Raw genomic sequence first — 22,931 nt, 5'->3', positions numbered from 1 at the left:
AGCCTAAAAATCTATCTTAAGTGTTGTTTAACTTGACCTATCAAGAGGATAAAAAAAATAACTGGTCCACACTTTCGACACATTTGCAAGGCTACGTTATTTCGCTCTCTTTAACCGGTGATTTCTGCGCTTTGGTGGACCCTGCAGGGTTAATACATGTGTCATCTATAGCAGACACTCATTCAAAGTAGTGACTGTATTTTCAGCTAGAAACGTGCATCTCCCTCCTCCCGCCTGTTATTTACTGCTGTGTAGCCGGCAGCTTGACACGTGAGCTGCCCGCCTGTTGAAAACATGACCGAGTGTCCCGCACATGACGTCATGCCCAAAGACGCAGTAGAAAGTGAATGTCAATATTTTGTTTCCAGACAATGGCAACAATGGCAACAATAGCAACGCGTTACTGACTTAGATAAGTCACTTTAATTTGATAACCTTGTTTGAAATAGTAACGCGTTAGATTACTCCTGACTGATAATGGTTGTCATATAAGAGTAACACGTTACGAAGTAAAACGTTACTGGCATCACTGTACGTAACATACATACAACCCAAATTGAGCGAGTGTGTGTCTCTTGAAAAGAGGCCACTAAACCACGCCCCTTACTAAGCAGGCCTGTGATAGGTTAGGAATCTCCAGATGAGGGAAGCTTCAAATCTTAATAACAGAGTGCAGAAGATGATATACTATTAAGTATTATAGTAGAATTATTAATCAATGACACCAAAATATTTCTACAATGCGCAGCTTCAAAACCCACTCCGTATTGTGGCCATCGCCGACCCGCTGTATTGGAACATAGTCTGCGCCATCCATGCGCTCCAGCCACATGGTTGTTCTGCGACTGTAATCGAAGTGCTGTCTATTTAAAGTAAGTGCAGCAACCTGAACCAAAGACAACTGGGAGGGTTATAGACCCCTCTGTTCCACTTTTACAGAGCATCGCGCCAGACTCATGCGCTAATTAATTTAGATCCTGCTGACCAGAGGTAATAAAGCGTTCAATCCATTTGTCTCCAATAATTGCAAACTGGAAGGAGTGCCAGATGATGTTTTGGCAGCGCGGCGTCCCTTCAAGATGCTTTTGGGTGAGTTTGCTGGCCTGTGTTTGGGCGAGCAGCTGGTGACTGGCGTGTCTTCTCATTTCGCTGACTAGACTGGCGAGTTAGACTGTGACCACCACAGGGTCATTAATCAAGTGGACCACCTGGGAAGACATTTTCATCTTGTTTTACCAACAGAGATTTGGCTGTGTAATTGGACCCATTATTCTTTCATATGAGCAGAATTCTGCTGAAGATGAGCCGTCAACAGTCATGGTCAGGATTGACTGGTTTGGAGGAGGATTTTTTTTGGTGGACCCCACCCGTCAATGCTTCCTGGGCATTAGTGATGGGTGATATGGAAAAAAATAAATTAAAAATATATATATATCACGATAATTGTTGTCATTTCGGCGATAACAATAAATAACAAAAACAATAATTAAATCCATTTTCAGTCTATTCCATGTGTTGGACACTACATTCCCTCTTGAAACTGTTTTATGATGAAACATATAAGTGGAGTTGGTCTCCAACATCATTATTTGTTTATGTTTAAATGTAATAGTTAACTAAGTGTAGAGATGAGAAATTCAATGTTTCACATCTCGTGTCTGACAGACTGTTCTGACAGTTTTATTTAGGGGTTAAATTGAGCTGTCTGTCTGCTGTATCTCATGTCTCTTAACAGTTGACTTGGATAATAATAATAATAATAATAATAATAATAATAATAATAATAATAATAATAATAATAATAATAATAATAGTAATTTAGTCATATTCAATTCTCAAAATCATGTACAAACTGTCAGTCCTTTGTTTAGTGTGATGAAAAACCTTTTCACAATTCTCTCTCCTAAAATGGTTGTTTTTCATTACCTTATTGAAGATTTCACTAATACTTTGTACTTTGACATACTCTGAATTTGTTGATGGTCCCTAACTGATGCCGGGTCGTAGCATTAGCGCTGCCTGTGAGAGTGTGTCTGTGATCAGTGAACCCTAATGGGGACGCGGAAGAGGACGCCGCCGCTAATACCGCTCCGTCCAATATCCAACTATTTTCTCCACGGTGTTTCACCGAGGCGCCAGTGCAGCGGGAGACCTGCATGACGACTGCGTCAGAAAACCTATGAGGACCAGTCCATCTAATAAAACAAACACAGATTCCAAGATTGGTCGACTCGGAGTCGACCAGTGACATTTTCAAAAGTTTCTTGTATTAAAAATGAGTTTAAAACAACAATGGTGAACCAAAATCCACCACACTCTCCACAACTGTCACACGCCAGTGTCGGCTGTCAAATGCTGCAGAGCTGGAGAGCGCAGCCCGCCGTCACGGTCACGTCGTGTTCATGCATGCAGGTCCTGTGCTCTAAGTGTGTCGCATGTTTATCGAATTAATCGTGATAAGCAGCATTCTCATCGCGGAAATAGTTTTTGGCGGTATAGCATGTACGATGAGCTATCGCTCCATCCCTGCTGGGCATATTCTCCAGGAAAGGGATGCAGCTCGGATGAGGATCAGAACGACACAGTTTGAGGCGATGGGTTTCAACGGAATGGAAAGGAAGGACTCTGTTGTGGTTCCATTTGAAAAGCTTTAGCATCTGTCAGTCTTTCAAAGTGAAGCCACATTCAGCACAGAACCAGAACAAGGTGTGCAGAGGTGAGTGTTTGCTCTGCTTTGTTGTCACCAGAAGGTGACGCTCTATGAGTTTCACGACCTCCCTCATCTAATCTGGCTTCTGATGACAAGAATAGAATCACCCATACAAGCAGGTGGAATGGCTTGCCTCAGGCAGTTTTCCTAGAAATTGGATTTGTGACTGAGTAGTCTGCGAGGGACTTGAACTAGAGCTGCTGCTTCTCTAATGAGTGAGTAAGGAAGGTGTATCAGTGGATTTCAGGTGCTTTCAGCTCAGAGGCTGGAGAGGTTATCTGGGATGTGTGAGCTCTTTAGTCTGAGCAGCTGAAGAGGTCAGAGACAGTCTTGTGCCATTCAGAAACGGCACAGTTACTGTTGGTTGATGTGGCCCTTTGACAAATTGAAAGGATTGAGTCAGATGTTTGCTATAAATCCTTCAACCATTTTCTCAATTTGCGTGTGTAGCTTCCTTGATATTCCTTGCGAGCCGTGGCGGTCGCAGCAGGATGCTCAGCTCTTTCATCTATAACTGAAAATGTTTGGCGAGGCACGCAAGGGGAGGATTTGGCAAGACAAGAGCAGTTTATTTTAGCCGTAATGACCTGATCCATAACGCAGCCTCTACAGTTCTCAGTGAGAAGCAAAGTTTTGGTTGCAGCCTAATGAGAGAAAACTGTGTTCAACTGAGGAGCGAGCATCATTAATCGACATACTGGATTCACAAAAGAGAGCAGGCCATTTCCTTTTTAAGTGCTTTGCCAGTGGATACGAGGGCTAGAAGTAATGGCTTCCCAAAGTTGGACTCAAAGTTCACATTAAAGCTGGAACATTTAGTGCCCCCTTATCTCAGCGAGGAAACACCACAGCAATGATCACAAGATATTCTCTGCCTTTTGCGACTCCTTCACTGCTGTGGCTGCGAGGGTGCTGTGTAAAACATGGAGATGGGATTGTTTTCACAATGTAAAGATGACTTCAGTCCGATGTAAGATTTAAGATGTAACGCATCTTTTTATGTCACTGAAAATACGAATCCTTCATTTTGTGTTTTTTATCAAAAGCATGAATAGTTTCTCCATGTAAGCACCAGTTTGAAAAAGCAGCCAAAATGTTCATTCAAAACTTTTACTGTTTCAATAATTTTTTGCTTAATTCTATTGTTAAAATTGTATACATTGCAGACAGCTGATAAAATAAATCCGATAAGAATAAAATTCTTGAAGGACCCGATGCGGTGCGTGTATGATTCGTTCATTCAATTTTCGTTGTGAAACGGAAATTAAAATGATACAAATAAAACAAAATAATGGCTTGTTTTTTTATTATTCATTTTATAAACGAATTCCATAAAACAAAAAACATGTTGTTTTTCAGGCAAAACATCCAAACAGAATAACAAAAACATAGGGAAATACTATGGATATGAATAGTTGCTTTTTAACACAGTCGTATGAAGCCATCTCCGTGTACCTCATAGTGCCGCCTTATTGTTAGCAAAGCGATGCCAAAGTTGCCTCGGTGGTCAGGAAATATTGCCACGTTGTTGTCATTGGTGATGTACACGCTACTTGTGTCAACTTGATCAGTGTAATAAATAACACTGATCAAGTTGTTTCTGATCTATTTTTCTCAAGTTAAAGTAGTTAACTTGAGAAAAATAGATTTTATGTGTTTGCCTATTCGATCAATAATACCTGGAAAATAGCCGAGATTCTCTTGGTGGTCGTGTCTGCCCCGTGAATTGTGACACGCCAGCTTCCTCGGAACAACACGAACCGCTCCATCTTCACCGTTGGCGCTTTCTGCTTTTTGTGCAGTTGCCTTCTGGTTCAAAGGACTGTGTTAAAAACCAACGATTCATTTCAAATGACCCATCCTGATAGTATTTTTGTTTTTGTGATTCTGTTTTCAGCACAAAATCCACTGCACAAAAAATGACTTGTTTTTTGTTTTATGGAATTTGTTTATAAAAACGAATAATAAAAAAGAGCCATTGTTTAGTTTTATTTGTATCATTTCAATTTTTGTTTCACAACGAAAATTGAATGAACGAATCACACACGGACCCCCAGGTCCCAGGTATGTTCCCTCACAATCTTATGAAAGATCTTTACCCAGTATATGTATTTTAACTACATAATTCGTGATAATTCAAACAGACAGCAGGTAGGAGAAGCATCACTAGAGTTCCTACAACTAGTGATGGCCTTGTGAGGCTTCATGAAATGACGTGGAACCCACTAGATGGCACACTTGAGTGAAAATTCATGTGCTCTTTAAATGAAATCTTGAGATTTTAGAAAGGAGAGTGCCATCGAGTGGGCCACCACTATCTATAAACACACGTAGGAGGCACGAATTACATGTATGTATGTAAATAGCGACGCACATATGGAGTGTGGGCTGAAGAGTTTCTTGATCCAACAAGTGACTCATCCTGCTGATGTCTGTGATGGCTGCTCTGATAGAAGGGTGTCAGAACAAACAGTTCAGGTGAAACTGTCTGCATCTCCAACGCCAGCGATCTGTGTGGGATGAAAGTCCGTCTGGTTAATGAGTTTAAATTGTAGACACTGAAATTCCCTCTGGACACCTTTTAAACAGAACAGTAAACTCTGAATTGTGTAAGCTTTTTTTCTTATTATATTTAGACTGTGGTTGTGATTCAGGTTTATCGCCGACTACTGTCTCGCACGTTTCAGTTTCAATTATCGGAAAATAGAGAAGCGGATTTGTTTTATTCCAAAAAAAGGAAGTGTTGTTTTCCCTAAAAAATGACCCTTCCGTATTTGCCCACTGTGATGGAGGATAGGGAATGAAAAATGCAGGGACAGTGATCCAAATGTGCATCGACTGTGAAGCCGCTTAAACTTTAATGCAGACGAGCAGCATTGAAATATCATTTTGATTGCAAATATGACCTTTCGGATTTTGGAACATCATTCCTCCCCATGCCCTTTTGAGTAAATGGCCCGTGTCAGCAAAATGAAGGAGACCGATGTGGGCTTTCTAATTTAAACTGTCAGAGGGATAAACAGAACAATCTTGAATTTCTCGGAGCCTGGGAAATGTACAGTATGTGATGATGTGATGTGCTAGAATAAATGCCTTTTTCCAACATGCATTTGTCCAATATGCATCATAGTTTTGTCTTTATATCCATTGTGAGACTGAGGCTGCCACCACATTTCCATTCATATCCTGCTGCTGCTTCATGTATATGTAATATCAGCAGCTCTTGCCAAACTAAAGATGCGGCTCAGACAAATGAATCTCATACGGATCGGTCGAGGCCCAGGTGATGGAGACTGGACTACTGTAGGTGGAAGACAGAGAAGGAGAAGGGGGAGGCGTGCCAACAGACAGAGGGAGAAGAGGAAGAGGAAAGACAAGAGAATAGGATTGAGAGTAGGGATTCTGAATGTGGGAACTATGACAGGGAAAGCTAGAGAGTTGGCTGACATGATGCAGAGGAGGAAGCTGGAAATTCTATGTGTTCATTTTGCTTTAAGGATTTTCATGGAGAAGCACAGAGAAGGTCAGAAGGAGCTACATTGTGCCTTTGTGGACCTGGAGAAAGCGTACAACAGAGTGCCAAGAGAAGACTTGTGGTATTGTACGCGGAAGTCTGGAATGGCAGAGAAGTATGTTTGAGTGGTGCAGGACATGTGTGCCAGATGTAAGACAGTGGTGAGGTGTGCTGCAGGTGTACCAGAGGAGTTCAAGGTGGAGGTGGGACTGCACCAAGGCTCAGCTCTGAGCTCCTTCCTGTTTGCGATGGTGATGGACAGGTTGACAGGTGAGGTTAGACAAGAAGCCCCTTGGACAATGATGTTTGCAGATGATATTGTGATCTGTGGTGAGAGCAGGGAGCAAGTGGAAGATCAGCTAGAGAGGTGGAGGTTTGCCTTACAAAGGAGAGGAATGAAGGTTAGCCGCAGTAAGACAGAGTACATGTGTGTGAATGAGAGGGACCAGTGTGGACAGGTGAAGTTACAGGATGCAGAGATAAAGAAGGTGGGGGGTTTGAAGTACTGAGGCTCAGTTGTCCAGGGCGATGGAGAGTGTGACAAAGAGTTGAAGAGGTGCAGGCAGGATGGAATAATTGGAGAAAAGTGTCAGGTGTGATGTGTGACAAAAGGGTGTCGGCAAGGATGAAAGGGAAAGTGTTCAAAACAGTGGTGAGGCCAGCAATGTTGTATGGTTTGGAAACAGTGGCTCTAAGGAAAAGACAGGAGGCAGAGCTGGAGGTAGCAGAGATGAAGATGCTGAGGTTCTCTCTGGGAGTGAGCAGGATGGATAGGATCAGGAAGCAGTAGATCAGAGGGACAGCACATGTCAGGTGTTTAGGAGACAGTCAGAGAGGCTAGATGGAGATGGTTTGGACATGTACAGAGGAGAGAGAGCCAGTACATTGGTAGGAAGATGTTGAAGTTGGAACTGCCAGGCAGAAGGTGGAGAGGAAGGCCAAAGAGGCCAATTGAACCTCAAAGAGTGCAATACATTTAAGGGATAACTGTCATTGGACAAAAGACTATGGCTGGATTGGTTGATAAAAGCTGGTGAGAAGATGTGCTCCTGAACAGTTATTTTACTTTTCTAAAGCAAGAAAAGGCGCTGAGAGAGTGCAGACCTCTGCCAAGATTCTTGTTTTACCCAACATTTATTTTATCCTCATAATTTGATAACTTTTGAAATATCATTGATCGCATTGAGCTCAGTTGGACAGCAGATGGCAGTGGACACTTTTAAAAGGTTTGTAGATCCAAGTGGTCATTCAGAACGCCACCAAACTGTGATCATCTCGTTGATATATCCAACTTTATCTCAGGAGATAATGCGGTTGTCAACTCATTGATTGGTTATTGCACAATCGCGCTTTAGTCGGACAATGCCTGCAGAAAATGGAGGCGCAGAAGCAATCGCTGACTTGACATATCGGACAAAATATTGCCCCAAGCCTGTATTCATGAGCCTGCCATGGCAAATCTGTGCTTCCATCTGCAACAATGAAATGAAAAGTGCTCATCACGCGTCTCATATTTGAAAATGCGACACGTATCCAATGCTTTTTCTTTTGTTTGTTTGTTTTTTTTATGTCATTTTGAAATACTAATTCGTATGATAAATTATTCCTCCTCCTCAGACTGACATCACCCAGGGAAGAAAAATGGAATTGCTTTGGGGAGGAGAAACACTTAAACCCTCAGCCCTTCTCTTGTGTAGCAGCAGGCAACAGTGTAAGGAAAATAACAGATACTGTCGCTCAGAACTGCTGAGGTCCATATTATTACATATTATATCTTAATATTACTTATTATTATTGTCAACTAACTGTAGTAGATTTTATGTGTGAGTGTGTGGTTATAACATAGCAGCAAGAATAAATCTTTTGCTCACACCTCCGTGCCACCACAAGAGGGCGAACATGCACAGAGGTATCCGATCCTTCAGACACATGTTTTGGGCCCTTGTGTAACAAACTCTGTGTGTTCCTCGGTGCTTTACAAGATAAGATTGATTACTTCGGTGAGCACACCCTGATGTGAGCGTAACGTCAAAGGTGGCTGGGCACGGATGCTCGGTTGAGTTATGGGAGATTGGGGGGCGCGGTGGGACCACCTTGGAGAGAGGGGGAAGTGAGAGAATGAGAAGCGGAGACAAAGACAGGGGGGTTGAGAAAAAAAAAAAAAAAAAGCTGGAAGGATGCCGACAGAGTGCGGTTTTGATTTCAGCTGTCAGTCTTCTGTCCACTTGCAGCCCAGGCCTCACATGCGCTGAAACACAATTCTCCACAGAGCTCCCCTTGGCTGCCTGCGCTCTCACAGCACATCCCCACCCACCGCTTTCCTCTCTGAAATACTTATCTACTTTCTTTTAATCTCTCTCAGACAATATCCTCTTCTCTTGTGCTCTCCTTGCCTTTAATTTGGCCCCTCGCTGGCCTCTTCTGTTCCTAGCCACATGCTCATTCACCCATGAACTGTTCATTTGCTTCATTCTCATTACCATCTTCCACTTCAAGCATCTCTTTCACCGACTCGATCAAAGGCGTGCTTGCAAGTAGGTATTCACTAAAAGGAGAAATACACCTTCATTTGTGCGTTAGAATATTTTATTGTCACACAGCAAGTGTTCATGAAACATCACGCAGTGAATTGTGCTTCCTCTCTCATGACCCCACTCTCTCCATTAGTACAATACGTGCCTGATGCCATTGAACATTCCGACTAGCACAGAAGCTGCTCATGTTGTGATCCTTTTTGTTTTTACCTAATATGATTTCCCCACACTTAATTCATCCATAAATTGATACCTTTTTGAAATAGTTTAGTGTTCGTCTTTGTAACCTTTATTGTCTCCTTGAGGCAATTTGTGCCACAGCTCGCAGAGAAAAGAGCACAGCTACACAACCGTCCACAACTGCCACAACAGCCCACAAAACAGTATTGCAGGTCACTTTTCTGATCCTTACGTCTTATGTATGTGGCCAGTCATTGTCGGTATGAAAGAGTGGACCTGTTGGTTTTGGACCTTGGTTCCATGTGTCGACAGCCTTATGGCAGTAGCCTGAATTGACCGGCCAGTGGACCTTCTACCTTCCTACTAACTCTGGCTCTGAAGAGCTCAGAGGATCCTGTGAAATTTGTCCCACAATTTTGAATGCAGTTCAACCTATTACTGTCTTACACAGTGAGTCAGGTTAAAACAGACATGATTAAATAAGTCTACAACATTCTTGTAAATGGGACTTGTACTTTACAACTTCTCGATTTACAATACGCTTTGCACAATTGAAATCCATGTAGGCCTCCAGTTTACTGTCTATGGTAGGGCCTAAATAATTGTACTTTCAACCACTTTCTTGTGTTTGTAGAACTTGCTCATGCATCCGAACAGGAAAAGGAAAAGAGCTTGTGCTGCAGCCCTCACTGAAAATGTCTCATTGTTGACTTGTGGCTCTGGATGGTGAGTCAGAACACCACCGAAGCATAGTTACCTGTCCCTCACGTCTCTATCAACTAGTGTTGAGACCAGTCTTGTGGCCTGTCCCAATTCCCATCCTAACACTTGTTTTTTAACCCCAACACTTGGCCGTGCACGTTCACATGGAAGTGAAAAACAATGGGGGATATGAGGAGTAACAAGGACTACTCTTCTGTTTACTTTCTCTTTGTATCACACCTTAGTGACCTGCCAGTTCGGTGAGAATCATGTCCTTTGATTTCTCCAGTGCCTTTGATACTATCAGGCCTGCTCTGCTGGGAGTGAAACTAACGGAGATGACCACAGTACGTGCACCTGCAGGGCTCCAGCCGAATTTTGCTTTAAGCTTTAAGAGAGTTTAATCGTCAGTAAAAGTAGTTATTAAAGTTGGGCACAAGTTTGGTTGAGAGTCCTGGTTAAGGTTAGCCATTTGTTCTGGATGGTTAAGTTAAGGGTGGGAGGCTGGGGACAGCATTATGGCAATGAGAGGTCCTCACCAACATAGTGCGACAAACCTGTGTGTGCATGTGGCGCATGTGCTATCCTGCCTTGTGGGGACCAATTCTTGACGAAACACTTCCTTGTGGGGACCTTATGAGAGGGTGAGAGGATGGGGAAAGCATCATGGCAGTGAGAAACCTCACAATGTCGTGTGTGTGTGTATTATAGAAATCTAAATTCTTCCAGGCGCTCCGCTCTTCCTCAGCACCTAATGCGGTAACAAGCGGAAAAAATGTCTTATCACTGCTTAAAATCATGAAACATCTAAACCCAAACGTCAAGGAGGAATTCCTCCTTCTTTTCAACAAGGTATTGAGAAATAACATTCCTAAGGTCTGCTTTGGTTCATTTTCCATACGCTGGGCCTGCTGGTGATCAGCCAGCGTCTGCTGTTCATTCATTCTCTCCGTCAGAATTTGTCCTGAAAGGAATCGTTTGTGTAATTCAAGGAGACGGGGTCTGACACAACGAGCTATAGGTCATCGAAACTCCTTTCAGCGTTTTTCTTGGAAAGGGCTCTCGCTCTCGTTTCCATTTCTTTGTGAGTCTTCACCTGAAATATTATTTCTTTCCTTATTTCATCTCCAAATGTAATGCATGATAAATTCCACCAAGGCCGTGCGAGCCCAACATCCATTTATGGGAAAAGTTCTCGGAGCAAAACAGAAAAAGAAAATATCCGCACTTTACGTCCTCTGAAGGCTCATCAGAACCAGATGTCGGACTCCCCTCATCGACAAAACATTCTGCGGAACGGCGTTGTTTACATCCAGGATATATCGCCATCGACAGCTGCACGGTTGCATATCCCCTTTTCCCGTTTGAGCGTATATAATGTGAGATAAGGCTGCACATATACGACTGATGATATATTGCATCCTAAATTTCTGCAGATCTGGAGCTGACAACTGCATGCTGGTGCTGTAATCTCTTTCTTAACAGTCTTCAGGCACACAAAGTGAGATCATCGTGGAGGTGCACCCAAACACACACACACACACACACGTGCACGGAGATGTGTGGAAGACTCTGGAATAGGAAGTCTGCTTTAAGTCAGGGTACCCCTGGAGTGGGTCAGTCTCGCTCTGAAAACAAACATCCCCTGAGCTTGGAGAAATCCGGTGTTGCAACGCCTTTGATCACGGAGCAAGGGTGAAGATTGCTGAAGGGTCAGTGGAACAAGGGATCCAATCAATAAACACATTACGTACCGGTCTGCATGCATGTTTGGAAACAGCAGGGTTGAAAGCAGAACGTGTGGCTCACCTCGAAGCTGAAGCTGGTCAAGGGGCCACCTGCTTTTAAGCAGTGTTCCAGACACGGAGGTCTGAGCCGGCTCTTGGAGGTTACAGTAACTTTAGCCTCACAAAATAACAATATTTAAGAACTGGAAAAAACATGCCAATTCTGGTTCAGTTGGGACTTGTTACCTCACCTTCACCTTCCTTCACCTTGTTCTACCGCTTATCCGGGGTCGGGTCACGGAGGCAGCATTCGGAGCAGGGAAGCCCAAACTTCCCGATCCGCACAAACCTCCTCCAGCTCTTCTCGGGGGATCCCGAGGCGTTCCCAGGCCAGACCGGAGACATAATCTCTCCAGCGAGTCCTGGGTCTTCCCCGGGGTCTCCTCCTGGTAAGACATGCCCGGAACACCTCCCCAGGGAGGCTTCCAGGCGGCATCCGGATCAGATGCCCGAGCCACCTCAACTGGTTCCTCTGGATGTGGAGGAGCAGCGGCTCCACCCCGAGCTCCTCCCGGATGACCGAACTCCTCACCCTATCTCTAAGGGTGCGCCCAGCCACCCTGCGGAGGAAACTCATCTCAGCCGCTTGGATCCGCGATCTCATCCTTTCGGTCATTACCCACGTCACGAGCTTTGGGTACCGAAAGGACTTGTTACGGTTAAACTCTATTCTAATCTATGGTGTGGCTGGTACCCAACAGTGTTTATTGCTCTCTTTTTATCCCCCAGTTGTAGATAAGGCGACTGACAAGGTCTGACCAAGAGCTGAAGATCCTAAACAGCTAAAGTTTCCTGACCGATTTTTGAAAATCCTGACCTGCCAATTTCCTTTTTCTCTATGGAAGATTTATTCATGTATTGCTTTGACAGATTTGGTGTGGTAAATATAATATAAAGCATAAACTTGCAACAAACTATAGAACCGCCAATATGTGGTTTCCTGGCAGTGCAAGGAAATCGGGAAATGATGATGTGTTAATCTTAAAAAAAAAAAAAAAAAACTCACAGCAGACTGCACAAAAAACATTCTGCAAGAAACAGAGCACATCTACGCTGTTTTCGTAGACTTACTGCAGTTATTTGTCGGTAAATGGCAGGTTTTTGTGAACAGAAGTAGTTCTGTCTTTTCACCCAAGTTTACCAAGCCGGTCCTTTTCAGTTATATCAGCCTGATGGATTGCGAATTCTTGTTTTAAGATTGTTTTAAGAAGATCGCCGTGCTCACAAAATTGTCCTGGTGCCAACTGTACGCTGCACCCTACTTCAAACCCCAGGAAAAAGAGACTCTGGGACTGCGTAGCCAAATCCAGCACAATGAAGCAGTTTGAACATCAAAGACATGTCAGAACCGGGAAAAAAAAGCCTGTGCAGATCAGACTGACCCAAAGCTCAGTGTTGCAAACTTGACGTGCGAGTAATCTAAATTTCCAATTGCACTCCCCCTGCATCATCTCTAATGAGTCTGAGGAGTCCATCTGTTGGTGATTCCCATTTCACAGCCACCTCTATGAATCAGAGGTCCCGGCCACAAGTGCAGTCTCGCCATCTGGTCCTGCTTTGCTGTCGTGTCCTAGTTGGATGTCGAGACACCATTGAGCATTTTCGTAACCCGTGAATCAAGTGTATTTCCGATAAATGTACAGACAACACATTGTTGATCATGTCTGGTGCTTACCAGCTTCAAATGTTCCTCGTCTGTCTTGTCACTTTTGCTTAGAAAAGTGAATGTGCGCCAGCTTTAGGAGGAGCTTCATGAGCACCATTTTTGAAGATGTGAAGGATGAGGCTAGTTAGTGTGATGCTGATCATCATGCTACGTAAATGTATCCGGAGCTTCCTATTTCTTCAGAAAGTATTTCAGATTCAGATTTTGTGCGTCTAATGCCTCTACATTTGCAAACTCAACATTGATACCCAGGAAATTATTCGATACTCAACAGCATTTTCAATTAAAAAAATGACAAATACCTGAAAAATAATTTGATTTATTTACAATGAAAAACTGAACACATGAGAAAATGACAAAAGAACAATGAAATACAAGACGGTCACGTTTCTGTTTATTCTAAAAGCTTCAGGGGACTAGTTTCATTGTTTCTTAAACAACACCGGTAGAGTCGGTAGAGTAGCCTCTTACTGTAGCTTTAGTTGCAGGTCGCCAGCAGCAGGCTGACTACACAGGAGCTTTGCTCACCTGTTGAAAGTTTCCATGGTGCCAGTGTTTGCCGCTGCGCTCCCTGCTGAGTGTACACAGTGTAGTACGCTAACCAGTAGTACACAGTAGTATTGATACCATGGCAACTTTGTATTGCTTCCGGAGTTAGCGTTTCGATACTATTCAGGGTATCAATATTTATATATATATATATATATATATATATATATATATATATATATATATATATATATATATACACACACAACATCCAACTTACGACCTGCTTGACTTACGTACTTACGACTTTTTTTTTTCTCTCTATCTGGCACCGCAGCACATAGCAGCCCAGCAATGTGTACAACAGTTATGACATTACAGTATCCCAGCATCTCACTCTCACACAGCCAACTACCACTACAGTAGAACCTATAACCCTCCCGTCAGTTATTTTGAATGGCATACGACAGTCTCAGTGGACAGTGGACATTTGCTGGGTTCATCATTTCACACCTCAGCTGTTGTAAATCTGTGACCTGTTTGATCTAATTCCCCAAACGTGAAGCATAGTTGCACTTGGAACACCATCAGTGAATGAACGCATTTTTTTAAGAGAACAACGGTGTAGAGTGTTGCCAAAATGTATCAAGAACCTCTCTTCAAGTTTCAGATTGTTTACTAGGTAACTTGTTGTGTCGGTCAAATGTTGTGTTTTGCAGACTTTGTGAAAGGATGAAACAGTTTATCGGATGCAATGCTGAGTATTGAATTGAGTCTAGAAAAATGGCCCCTGATAGTGGACACATCAGATTCGGTCGGCAGCTTGCATGTACCACGATGAGGTTCTCGCTTCTTCTTCCTAGTCACCATTCAGAGAGATACGAGGTTCGCAAATGTCAAAAAGTGCGTCCAATTCCAGTTGACAAATCAGGTGCTCGATGACTCCGAAAAAACCAGGGTGAGAATTTTGTCGTTGACCTGTTGTTGTGCTGGCACCTTCTCCTCGTTGGAAGGTAGTTAACCAAGTCCAGATGTTATTTTTGCAGGTTTAGCTGAGAGCGTGTGCGTATGCTCACACGTGTGTGGGGCTGCCAATTACAGCTAGTTACAAGGAAGCTGTCTACTTTAACTGAGGTGGAGGAATTCCCTGGCTGCCTATAGTGAATCCTGTAGAACGCAGAAGGTTGAACACTTTAGCATGTGTTCACCTTTATGGGCCACATCTGTGTGTTTGTGTGTGATTCTGGAGTTGTTTGGTTTCTTAGTCAGGAAACTATTTTGGACGAGAAAAGGTCCTGGTCTGTGTTAAGGCATTGTTTTTCAGTCATGTTGGAGTGCAGATTGAGGGTGCGTTACATTTGAGATTGCGTATGTGTGTGTTTATCAGATGCAGGTGGGTGGGTTTGATTCTGCTCCCACAACTTCAGGGTCATTACATGTAGCTTTCTAAAAGCTCGAGTTGCATCGGATGCTGGGTTGAATGGCGCCAAGTGTTGAGAAATCTAAATCAATTCATCATATTGCATTGAATCAATGCTCTTGATGGGGTCAAATTCGAGGCCTGAGGGCCAGAATCAGACCGCCAAGTCATTTAATGCGGGTCGATGAAATACAATTCAAAAGTAGTTTGAGTGCCCCTCAATCGAGGTCACCGAAGAAGCGTGTTGGTACCGTGACATATGGAGATAAGCCTTCAAGTTCGAATGCAGATTAGAATGAGAAATTAGTTATTGAATCTGGAAAAGTGGAAGCATGTTTGAACAAAAAAATCCAGACTGACTCCTGCATTTTGAGTCGCTGAGGACAGACACAAAGAACATACACAGTTCAATAAAATGAATTTTGTTCCGCCCACATCTTTGTGTTTGAAATGTCGGCCCCTTGTGTGAACCCTGTTTGTCTAGCTGATATTTTTTCTGTAATTTGATCAATGATGAAAACATATGTAAACGTTTGTTGTTTTTCTGGTGGTGTGTGTGCCCACGTATCCATGCATATCCAATCTGAAAAAGAATTTAGAGTTTTGTATCATACAAGCTGTTGATGCTTACGACATAGTTGGTGGATTCAGGTTTCTCCAGACAGATACAGTTAAATATTTCCACTCCAGACGGAGTTTCACATAGTGGATCACAATATTCATTTGCAGAGATGGTTGTGGACATTTGATCATTGGTTTATGTTGTAACTAATAACAAAGAGTGTGAGATAACAGAGCTCTCATGTGAGCGGTCAACTTAGTGTTGTAGTACTTGAGATTGGTCTTGGTCTGGAGACCACTTTGTGTCTTGTCTCGGTTTCGCACTGGGGCCGAGCTGGGATTTCTATTCAAGATGGGTCGAGACCGACAAAGAAAACTGTCATAATTGGTAAGCATAGTTTTATGTGTTTTTCTTTGACATTTATCGAGAATCTCAAACTGATCCAAAACAGACACAGTGGCTGCCAGGTTTTGTTGGTACCCATACACCAATAAGGTGTCTGAAGACTGTTATTTGGAACAAAAACCTGCACCTACTGCTCATTTGTGGATCAGTTTTATTATTTATACTGTCTTGGTCTTGATCTCCAAATATCTTGGTCTTGTCTCAGTCTCAATACTCTCCAGTCTTGATCATGTCTTGGACTTGGTTGGTGTGGTCTTGACTAGTGATGGGTGGAAGAGGTTTCATGAAACAGTGGTCTGATTTTCTGAGGCCGCCAGATGGCACTGTCTGTAAAATGTTAGGACCTAAACAAGTCACATCATTTCTAAACCAGGAGCATCATCTAGCGGCCTCTGAAGGACACTGTTTCATCAACTCTGCGATACTGCTTCATGATACCTCATGTAACCATCACTAGTAGACTACAAAAATAGGTCAACCTACTTTGTTGGTTTTGTTGGTGGCCATATATTTTGGGTAGCAACTGAATAAAGAAGAAGCGGTGGAATTAGTTTTCTCCATTTGCTCACTGGACTCGAGGGAGAGTCCTGTGGGAGCGACTCAAAATAGTTGCCAGTTGTGGTTTCTCTTCCTAATGGAGTTGCATATCTATTGACTAAATAGGATCAAAGCATTCATTTAAAGGTCATCTTAAAACAAACACATCACCCATACACTGATATTCATCTGCAGATTAAGAGAGAGACTTTGATCGATTCAGTCATAAATACGTTGAGATAAAATGATACACTGTACATTTGCGGATGGCAGCGATACATCTGAGTTTAAATGTCGATTTAGGTGTCTTTCCTTCAATTCAATACCTGCATTTGTGACTACAAAGGGTCTGAATCGAACATGCATGAGTGTGTTCTATACTCCCACCTGTCCTTGTCATCAGCAGAAGAGCGAAAACAGCAGCATGGGAGCAAAACACACACACACAGACACACACACGCCAAGGGTCTGGATCAGAACATGATCCTGGAGGCAGCAGGAACAACTTCAAAAGGTGGGACATCCCATAACTCACATCGGCCTGCTGGCAATCCTTGGTTTTTCCAGCCAATCAGGCGTTAGGAATGCTGAAAGTAAACAACTCCAACTGAATGACACATTCCTTAGAGAAGTTACTCAGAACCTCTTCCTTAGGAAGAAGACCAACGTCTCTCCTTATTCTCCCTGTCAGCCAGTCATCCATCTAAGTCTTTTTATTTTATTTTATTTTATTTTATTTTATTTTATTTTCACTTCCACTTTTGATGCTGAACTCACCGTCCTTGAAGCGGAGCATGAGTTATCTTGTTGGTCGACAGCATCTTATTGGTCAACTCACTTTAAACAGATGTGACGCCGTCGGTGACAGGCACAGAGCTTACTAGAGATAGATACATTTTTATTCATTGTGTTATGTATTATGTTGTGCCCAAATGTATGGAGAGTCAGATCAGTTATTTTTCATGTTTACCCCCATTCTTGCCAGCATTTTTGGAAAAAGAAAAAAAGTGTGTTGGTTTGCTGAGCAGTTCATCCCATAGTGAATTTTTTTTCCCAAAAATTTATCATCACAATAAGACACTGTTGTCTGAAATATCAACAAACAAAATCAGATCAACTGACTGTGTTACAGAACTCATTTCAAAATCAATAAATGAAGAGAGAGCTCCAGATGGTAATTCAGAACACCACAGAAATGAATGAACAGATCCTTGTCCGAGCATCAATATATCCCCAGTGTTTCATTGAAATCTAGTTTTTTCTTCACTTATCCTCCCTGGCAGAGGTGAAAGCACTTGCCACACTGTGGATCAAAGAATTCGGTGAAGTGAGTATAGGTTTGATGAAAGCAGAGAAAGTTGTCAGTCACCTGCAGTGAGACAGACACTAGGTTCAAAACATGTTAGTGGCAGAGTGGTAAGGAGCTCAAGTCACAGTCTGAAAGAAAGGATGAGTGAGTTATTAACCGCAGATGGTGTGTGGATGGTGGCTCCTACATGTACTGCAGTGACTGCTTCATGATTTCCTCTGGCAGGGAGTGTGGGAATTGGTCATGTTTCTCAGGGTACCTGGAGTCGTGCTGACCTACAAAAGCCTCTCACTTGTCAAGTTGTCGTTCTGCTGCAGTTTGCTCGGGGGGGGGGAAACAACACATCGGTACCTGTTGAAGCTCGGCTGTTTCAAATATGGGCGGGTGGGACCTGCCCAATGTGTTAAATACTTCAAGCAGCTGAGAATTGCATAATGCTTTTTTTTCAAATTCAATTTGATAAGACGGTACTGAAGACACCTGAGCAAACCCGGTTTGGTCACTTTCGCCTTTCACCTTCACCTTCACCTTCTTCTGCCGCTTATCCGGGGTCGGGTCGCAGAGGCAGCATTCGGAGCAGGAAAGCCCAAACTTCCCGATCTGCACAAACTTCCTCCAGCTCTTCTCGGGGGATCCCGAGGCGTTCCCAGGCCAGACCGGAGACAAAATCTCTCCAGCGAGTCCTGGGTCTTCCCCGGGGTCTCCTCCCGGTAGGACATGCCCGCAACACCTCCCCAGGGAGGCGTCCAGGGGGCATCCGGATCAGATGCTCGAGCCACCTCAACTGGTTCCTCTGGATGTGGAGGAGCAGCGGCTCCACCCCGAGCTCCTCCCGGATGACCGAACTCCTCACCCTATCTCTAAGGGTGCGCCCAGCCACCCTGCGGAGGAAACTCATCTCTGCCGCTTGTATCCGCCATCTCATCCTTTCGGTCATTACACAAAGATCGTGACCATAGGTGAGGGTGAGAACGTAGATCGATCTGTAAATCCAGAGCTTCGTCTTGTGACTCCGCTCCCTCTTCACCACGACGGTCCGATACTTTGGCCTTCCATTCATGATGATATTGGAGTTCCTTTTAATGTCCATCAAAACCTGCTCAGAATATAAACCCAAATGTTTACACGAACTTTTGCAATCCAGGAGCAAATAGCCCATCAAAAACGGCAAATCTACTGTAAGCTCTTGACTCAGAAGTAAAATGTATTTGGATCTACAAAGCTTCAATCCAGTGTTTTATTTTTCAAGCATCTCCACTCAGGCTACAGAACAGGTTGAACTGTGCCTGCAGCCATAAATTAAAATCACATTTCATGATCTTCCATTAACGTTGCATTTAAGCCGATTCCCCCAACAGATATCCCCGGTGTTTAATACCCATCCAAAAGCTATCAAGCCAGAACATCCTGTTTCATGACAGATCGCACTAAAAAGCAAGATCTGTCCAACAGACAACCTTGATAAGTCTTCAGTGTCATCTCAGGATACGTCCGTGCGCTGCAGAGGAAGTATGGTTCTGCAGGCACCATGTGTGAGGCGAAATGGACCCATTTGGTTTGGGAGCTCCAGCCTGCGATGCGAAATGAGCTCTAATGACAGTATTTCTGAAACACTGTTTACCAGACGCTTCCCGAAACTGGCAAGGAAAGAAATTAGTCATGATCCCTTGATGAATATTACTCTTGAGTTTGGTTTGATTTTGTGGCAAGGAGCTTCGCTTGTTCCCCTTTAAGTCGAGTCAAGTTGAAATGAAGTACTTGCCTAATTTAAGAAATAACATCAAGACAATTTGGGGGGAATTTTTTTTGATTGTGTTATATTGTGTTTAAGCACGGGCTAATACGACCCAGATGCCTCGAGGACAGACTGGTCCCCGTTTGACCCGCCGCTAATTTCCATTTCTGCAATCCGGAAACGTACGACCGACTTTCATGCCTGGCATTTATACCCAACTCACCATGGATGACTGTGAGATCAGCTCTTAATACACTTCATGAAACACTACAAACGGTTGCCAAAGTCAGAAGGTTCCTCACTTCAAATCTACTACATCATGAATAGTATTCTTTATTTATCATCTGGTTTATACTGCGTTCTGCTGTGGGAAGTCCGACCACATGCGTTTGACGTTCCTGTTTCATAGCTAAACAGCTAAACTGTTTTTTCTCCATGCGTTGACTTTTATTAGATGATAATGCCTTTGTACACGGCATGTGGAATTACGTACTTGGTGCACTTTATTTCCAGGTTTCTCTGGATGAGCCATCCAGGTTGTGATTTGCTACTAAAACTTGAGTGTGCTTTTTAATCTACCGCAGTGTTGAACTGTTTCCATAAATGCCATGGCAGTACATCGCGTGCGCACAGCAAGGTGATTGAGGAGTTTGTGAAATGCTCCCTCTCAGATCTTTTGGACAGTAGGTTACTTGAGGTCCTCTGTGGGGCTTCTCGGACAGGAAAAGCTCCGCAACTGGGATTGTTCTTTGATTTTGTTTTTTGCACGGTAATGCATAGCTGATGTTGACTGGGAAAGCTAGAGGTCAACCTCAGCGCAGAAGACTGAAAAGTGTTTTAAGGGCTCAGTATGAGGAGAGACAATGTAGAATGTGTTCATTTGAATCGCTTACTTTACGGACTATAAGCTGCTACTTTTTTCTCACGGTCTGAACATTGCGGCTTGTACTACTATGTGGCTAATATATGATTTTTACTGGCTAAAGAGCGCCAAAATATTAAGCTTGGTCACGTCAAATGATGAAGTCACAGGTGTTTTATTGACCTTAAGGCATTCAAATTGCACTGTTTTCACTCGCGTGTCCGCAGAACCGCCAACAGAGCCGATCTCCTGGAGGACTGGAGACCAGAAGCAGCAGCTGAGATCAGCTGTGGTGTCGGAATTCAGGACACGTGGGCGGAAAAAAAGAATGTATAAAAAATAAAATAAAAGACGTGACGAGTTCATGGTTCAAGTTCAGAACTTTGTCAAGTTTGCTTCATGAGTCTCGAAGCTGGACCCCGTTTTGAAAACTAGTTTAGAAGTGATCCTCATGCGTTGTTAAGCCAGAACAGCACCACTGCACCCGCGGCTTACGTATGAACAAGATCTATTTTCCTCCTTAAATTTAGTGGATGTGGCTAATATTGAGGTCCGCTGTATAGTCCGGAATTTACGGTACTTACGATCACATTTTAAAGTTCAGTCCACTCTTTAGATCATGTTAAATAGATCTGCATAGTGGTCCATTCAGGAAAATTTGGGTCGGAAAAAAATCAAAAAGTCACAACATGCGACAACATCAGTAAAGCAACTTCAATGTGTTTCTGATGCCAACATGTTTCCGGGTTGCTCACAGCTTATCAAGAATAAACTTATACTGGAAAATGACATGGGTGACAGTGAGTTGCCTGGTGGAAATCGGCCACTGTGGTTGCAAAAAAAATTGTCAGCATCATCATAATAGATGTCTGAAACTTGTCCATAAACTAATTGAGGCGTCTCTCCTCGTCCACCACAGAAACACTTTTAAGCTTTGTTGATGACATCTTGTCCGGAGCCAGATCCCCATGTGTGATGCTGGGAGACATTCCGAACCTCCAGTCGTCCTCCATCAGTATGATCATCCGCTGCCTGGAACCTGACACCACATACATGTAAGTTCATCTGCTATGTTGCAGTTGGTAGTGAACGTTGAGACATCCTGCTTTGGTTTAGTTTTGTTAATATTTACTCACAACAAAACCAATTCACTGTTGCTAAAGAGGAAATGACATTTTTTCCCAAATTTCTTTGAGAGTCAATGTTGGCTTTTTTCCCAGTATGAGGTCAGCCATGTTGAGCCAGTTACTTCTCGGACGGTGTATAGATTCAGCAGGTCCTCACTCACAAGTGCTGCTATTGAGCTACGAAGACAGAAGAGAGGCAAGTGAAGGTTGTTGATAAGCAGGGGGTTGGAGATGTCAGTGGCAAAGCCAGTTAACAGTGCCATGAAGGAAGGACTCGTCCAGCACTTGTGATATATTTGGCCTGCCTGAGCAGGTGGACATGGCCTTTTAATCCGACATCAGCAGGACTCCCTCCTTCCCTCCATCCTGCCTGGCAGCTCATTCATCTCCCTGAGTCAAGGCCTCGTCTTGCTTTTCTGTCAGGAAAATCTGAGCTTGAGACAATTTAAAGCTGAATCCAGCTGCTTTTGGAAACACTGTGTGGTGCATTGCAGAGATGGAAAGAAATACACTTGACACTTTCCCATTTTTTTATGTTTATCAATCAATAAAAGATGGAAACCTTGACCAACTCAAGCCGGTCATCAAAGGACGTTGTATTTATTTATTCATTTATTTGTTAATGTTCCAAAGATTTTCCTGCCTTGCTGAAATGTAACAGGTTTGCATGCTGTTGTACGCAGATTTATATGTCGATCAAAGCAAATAAATCCAGATTGAGCTGCTAATTCTATGAATTAAAAAAATGAATGAAAGCATTTGAATACATTTATTGTTGAATTCTATTGTTAGATTGCATCTGATCTTCAGAGAAAGATGCTGGTAGTAAATGTGTTAGCATCTTTATGCTCAATATTTTCTCACATTTTATTTTTGAGACTTTATATTTAGAACAATTCACTCAACTGCCTCATGCTTCAGATTAGATTATTACTTTCCGAGTGTCAAAGTAATGAAAAAATCTGGATGTCACTTAAACTCAAGAGGAATGTGATCACTCCACTGACCACTAGGTGGAAGTGTTAAATCAGAGAAAATTCGGGCCAGACGTGTTGATTGTCAGTCTGTCCCTTGAGAAAACTCATTTCTCATGTGTGCGCTGTTTAGGTTCCGCTTATGGGCAGTAGACAACACAGGCCGGCGGTCCAGCCCCAGTGAGGTCACCATCAAGACTCCGTGTCCAACTGTGGATGACGTCAAAGCCCAAGGTGAAGAGTGAAAACAAACACGCACGCTCACTCTAGAACTTCACAAAGCACGACTTTCATCCAAAAGAGAGCAACAAAGGCACATATTATTACTAACATTACTGTGTAAATGCACATGAACCACTTCTCTTGTGGTCCCATGGTCCCCGGGGAGAATGGGGTCCTGACCTCATTTGCACAGGCC

At 43.2% G+C, this 22,931-nt stretch overlaps 1 protein-coding gene across 7 annotated transcripts in view; it reads left to right on the top strand.

The window, feature by feature from the left end:
• Positions 1-22,931, top strand: part of astn1 (astrotactin 1) — a 294,106-nt gene that overhangs the window by 250,213 nt on the left and 20,962 nt on the right. For all 7 annotated transcript variants that reach the window (XM_053882621.1, XM_053882619.1, XM_053882617.1 and 4 more), the window contains 2 exons: positions 21,332-21,467; positions 22,647-22,747. In XM_053882621.1, coding sequence (XP_053738596.1) covers positions 21,332-21,467; positions 22,647-22,747 — 237 coding nt within the window. The remainder of the gene's footprint in view (positions 1-21,331; positions 21,468-22,646; positions 22,748-22,931) is intronic.

The sequence above is a fragment of the Synchiropus splendidus genome, chromosome 13, assembly GCF_027744825.2.
Source record: "Synchiropus splendidus isolate RoL2022-P1 chromosome 13, RoL_Sspl_1.0, whole genome shotgun sequence".
Lineage (NCBI taxonomy): Eukaryota > Metazoa > Chordata > Actinopteri > Syngnathiformes > Callionymidae > Synchiropus > Synchiropus splendidus.
The sequence above is the reverse complement of the archived record's forward strand: the minus strand, read 5'-3'. Positions and strand labels throughout refer to the sequence as shown.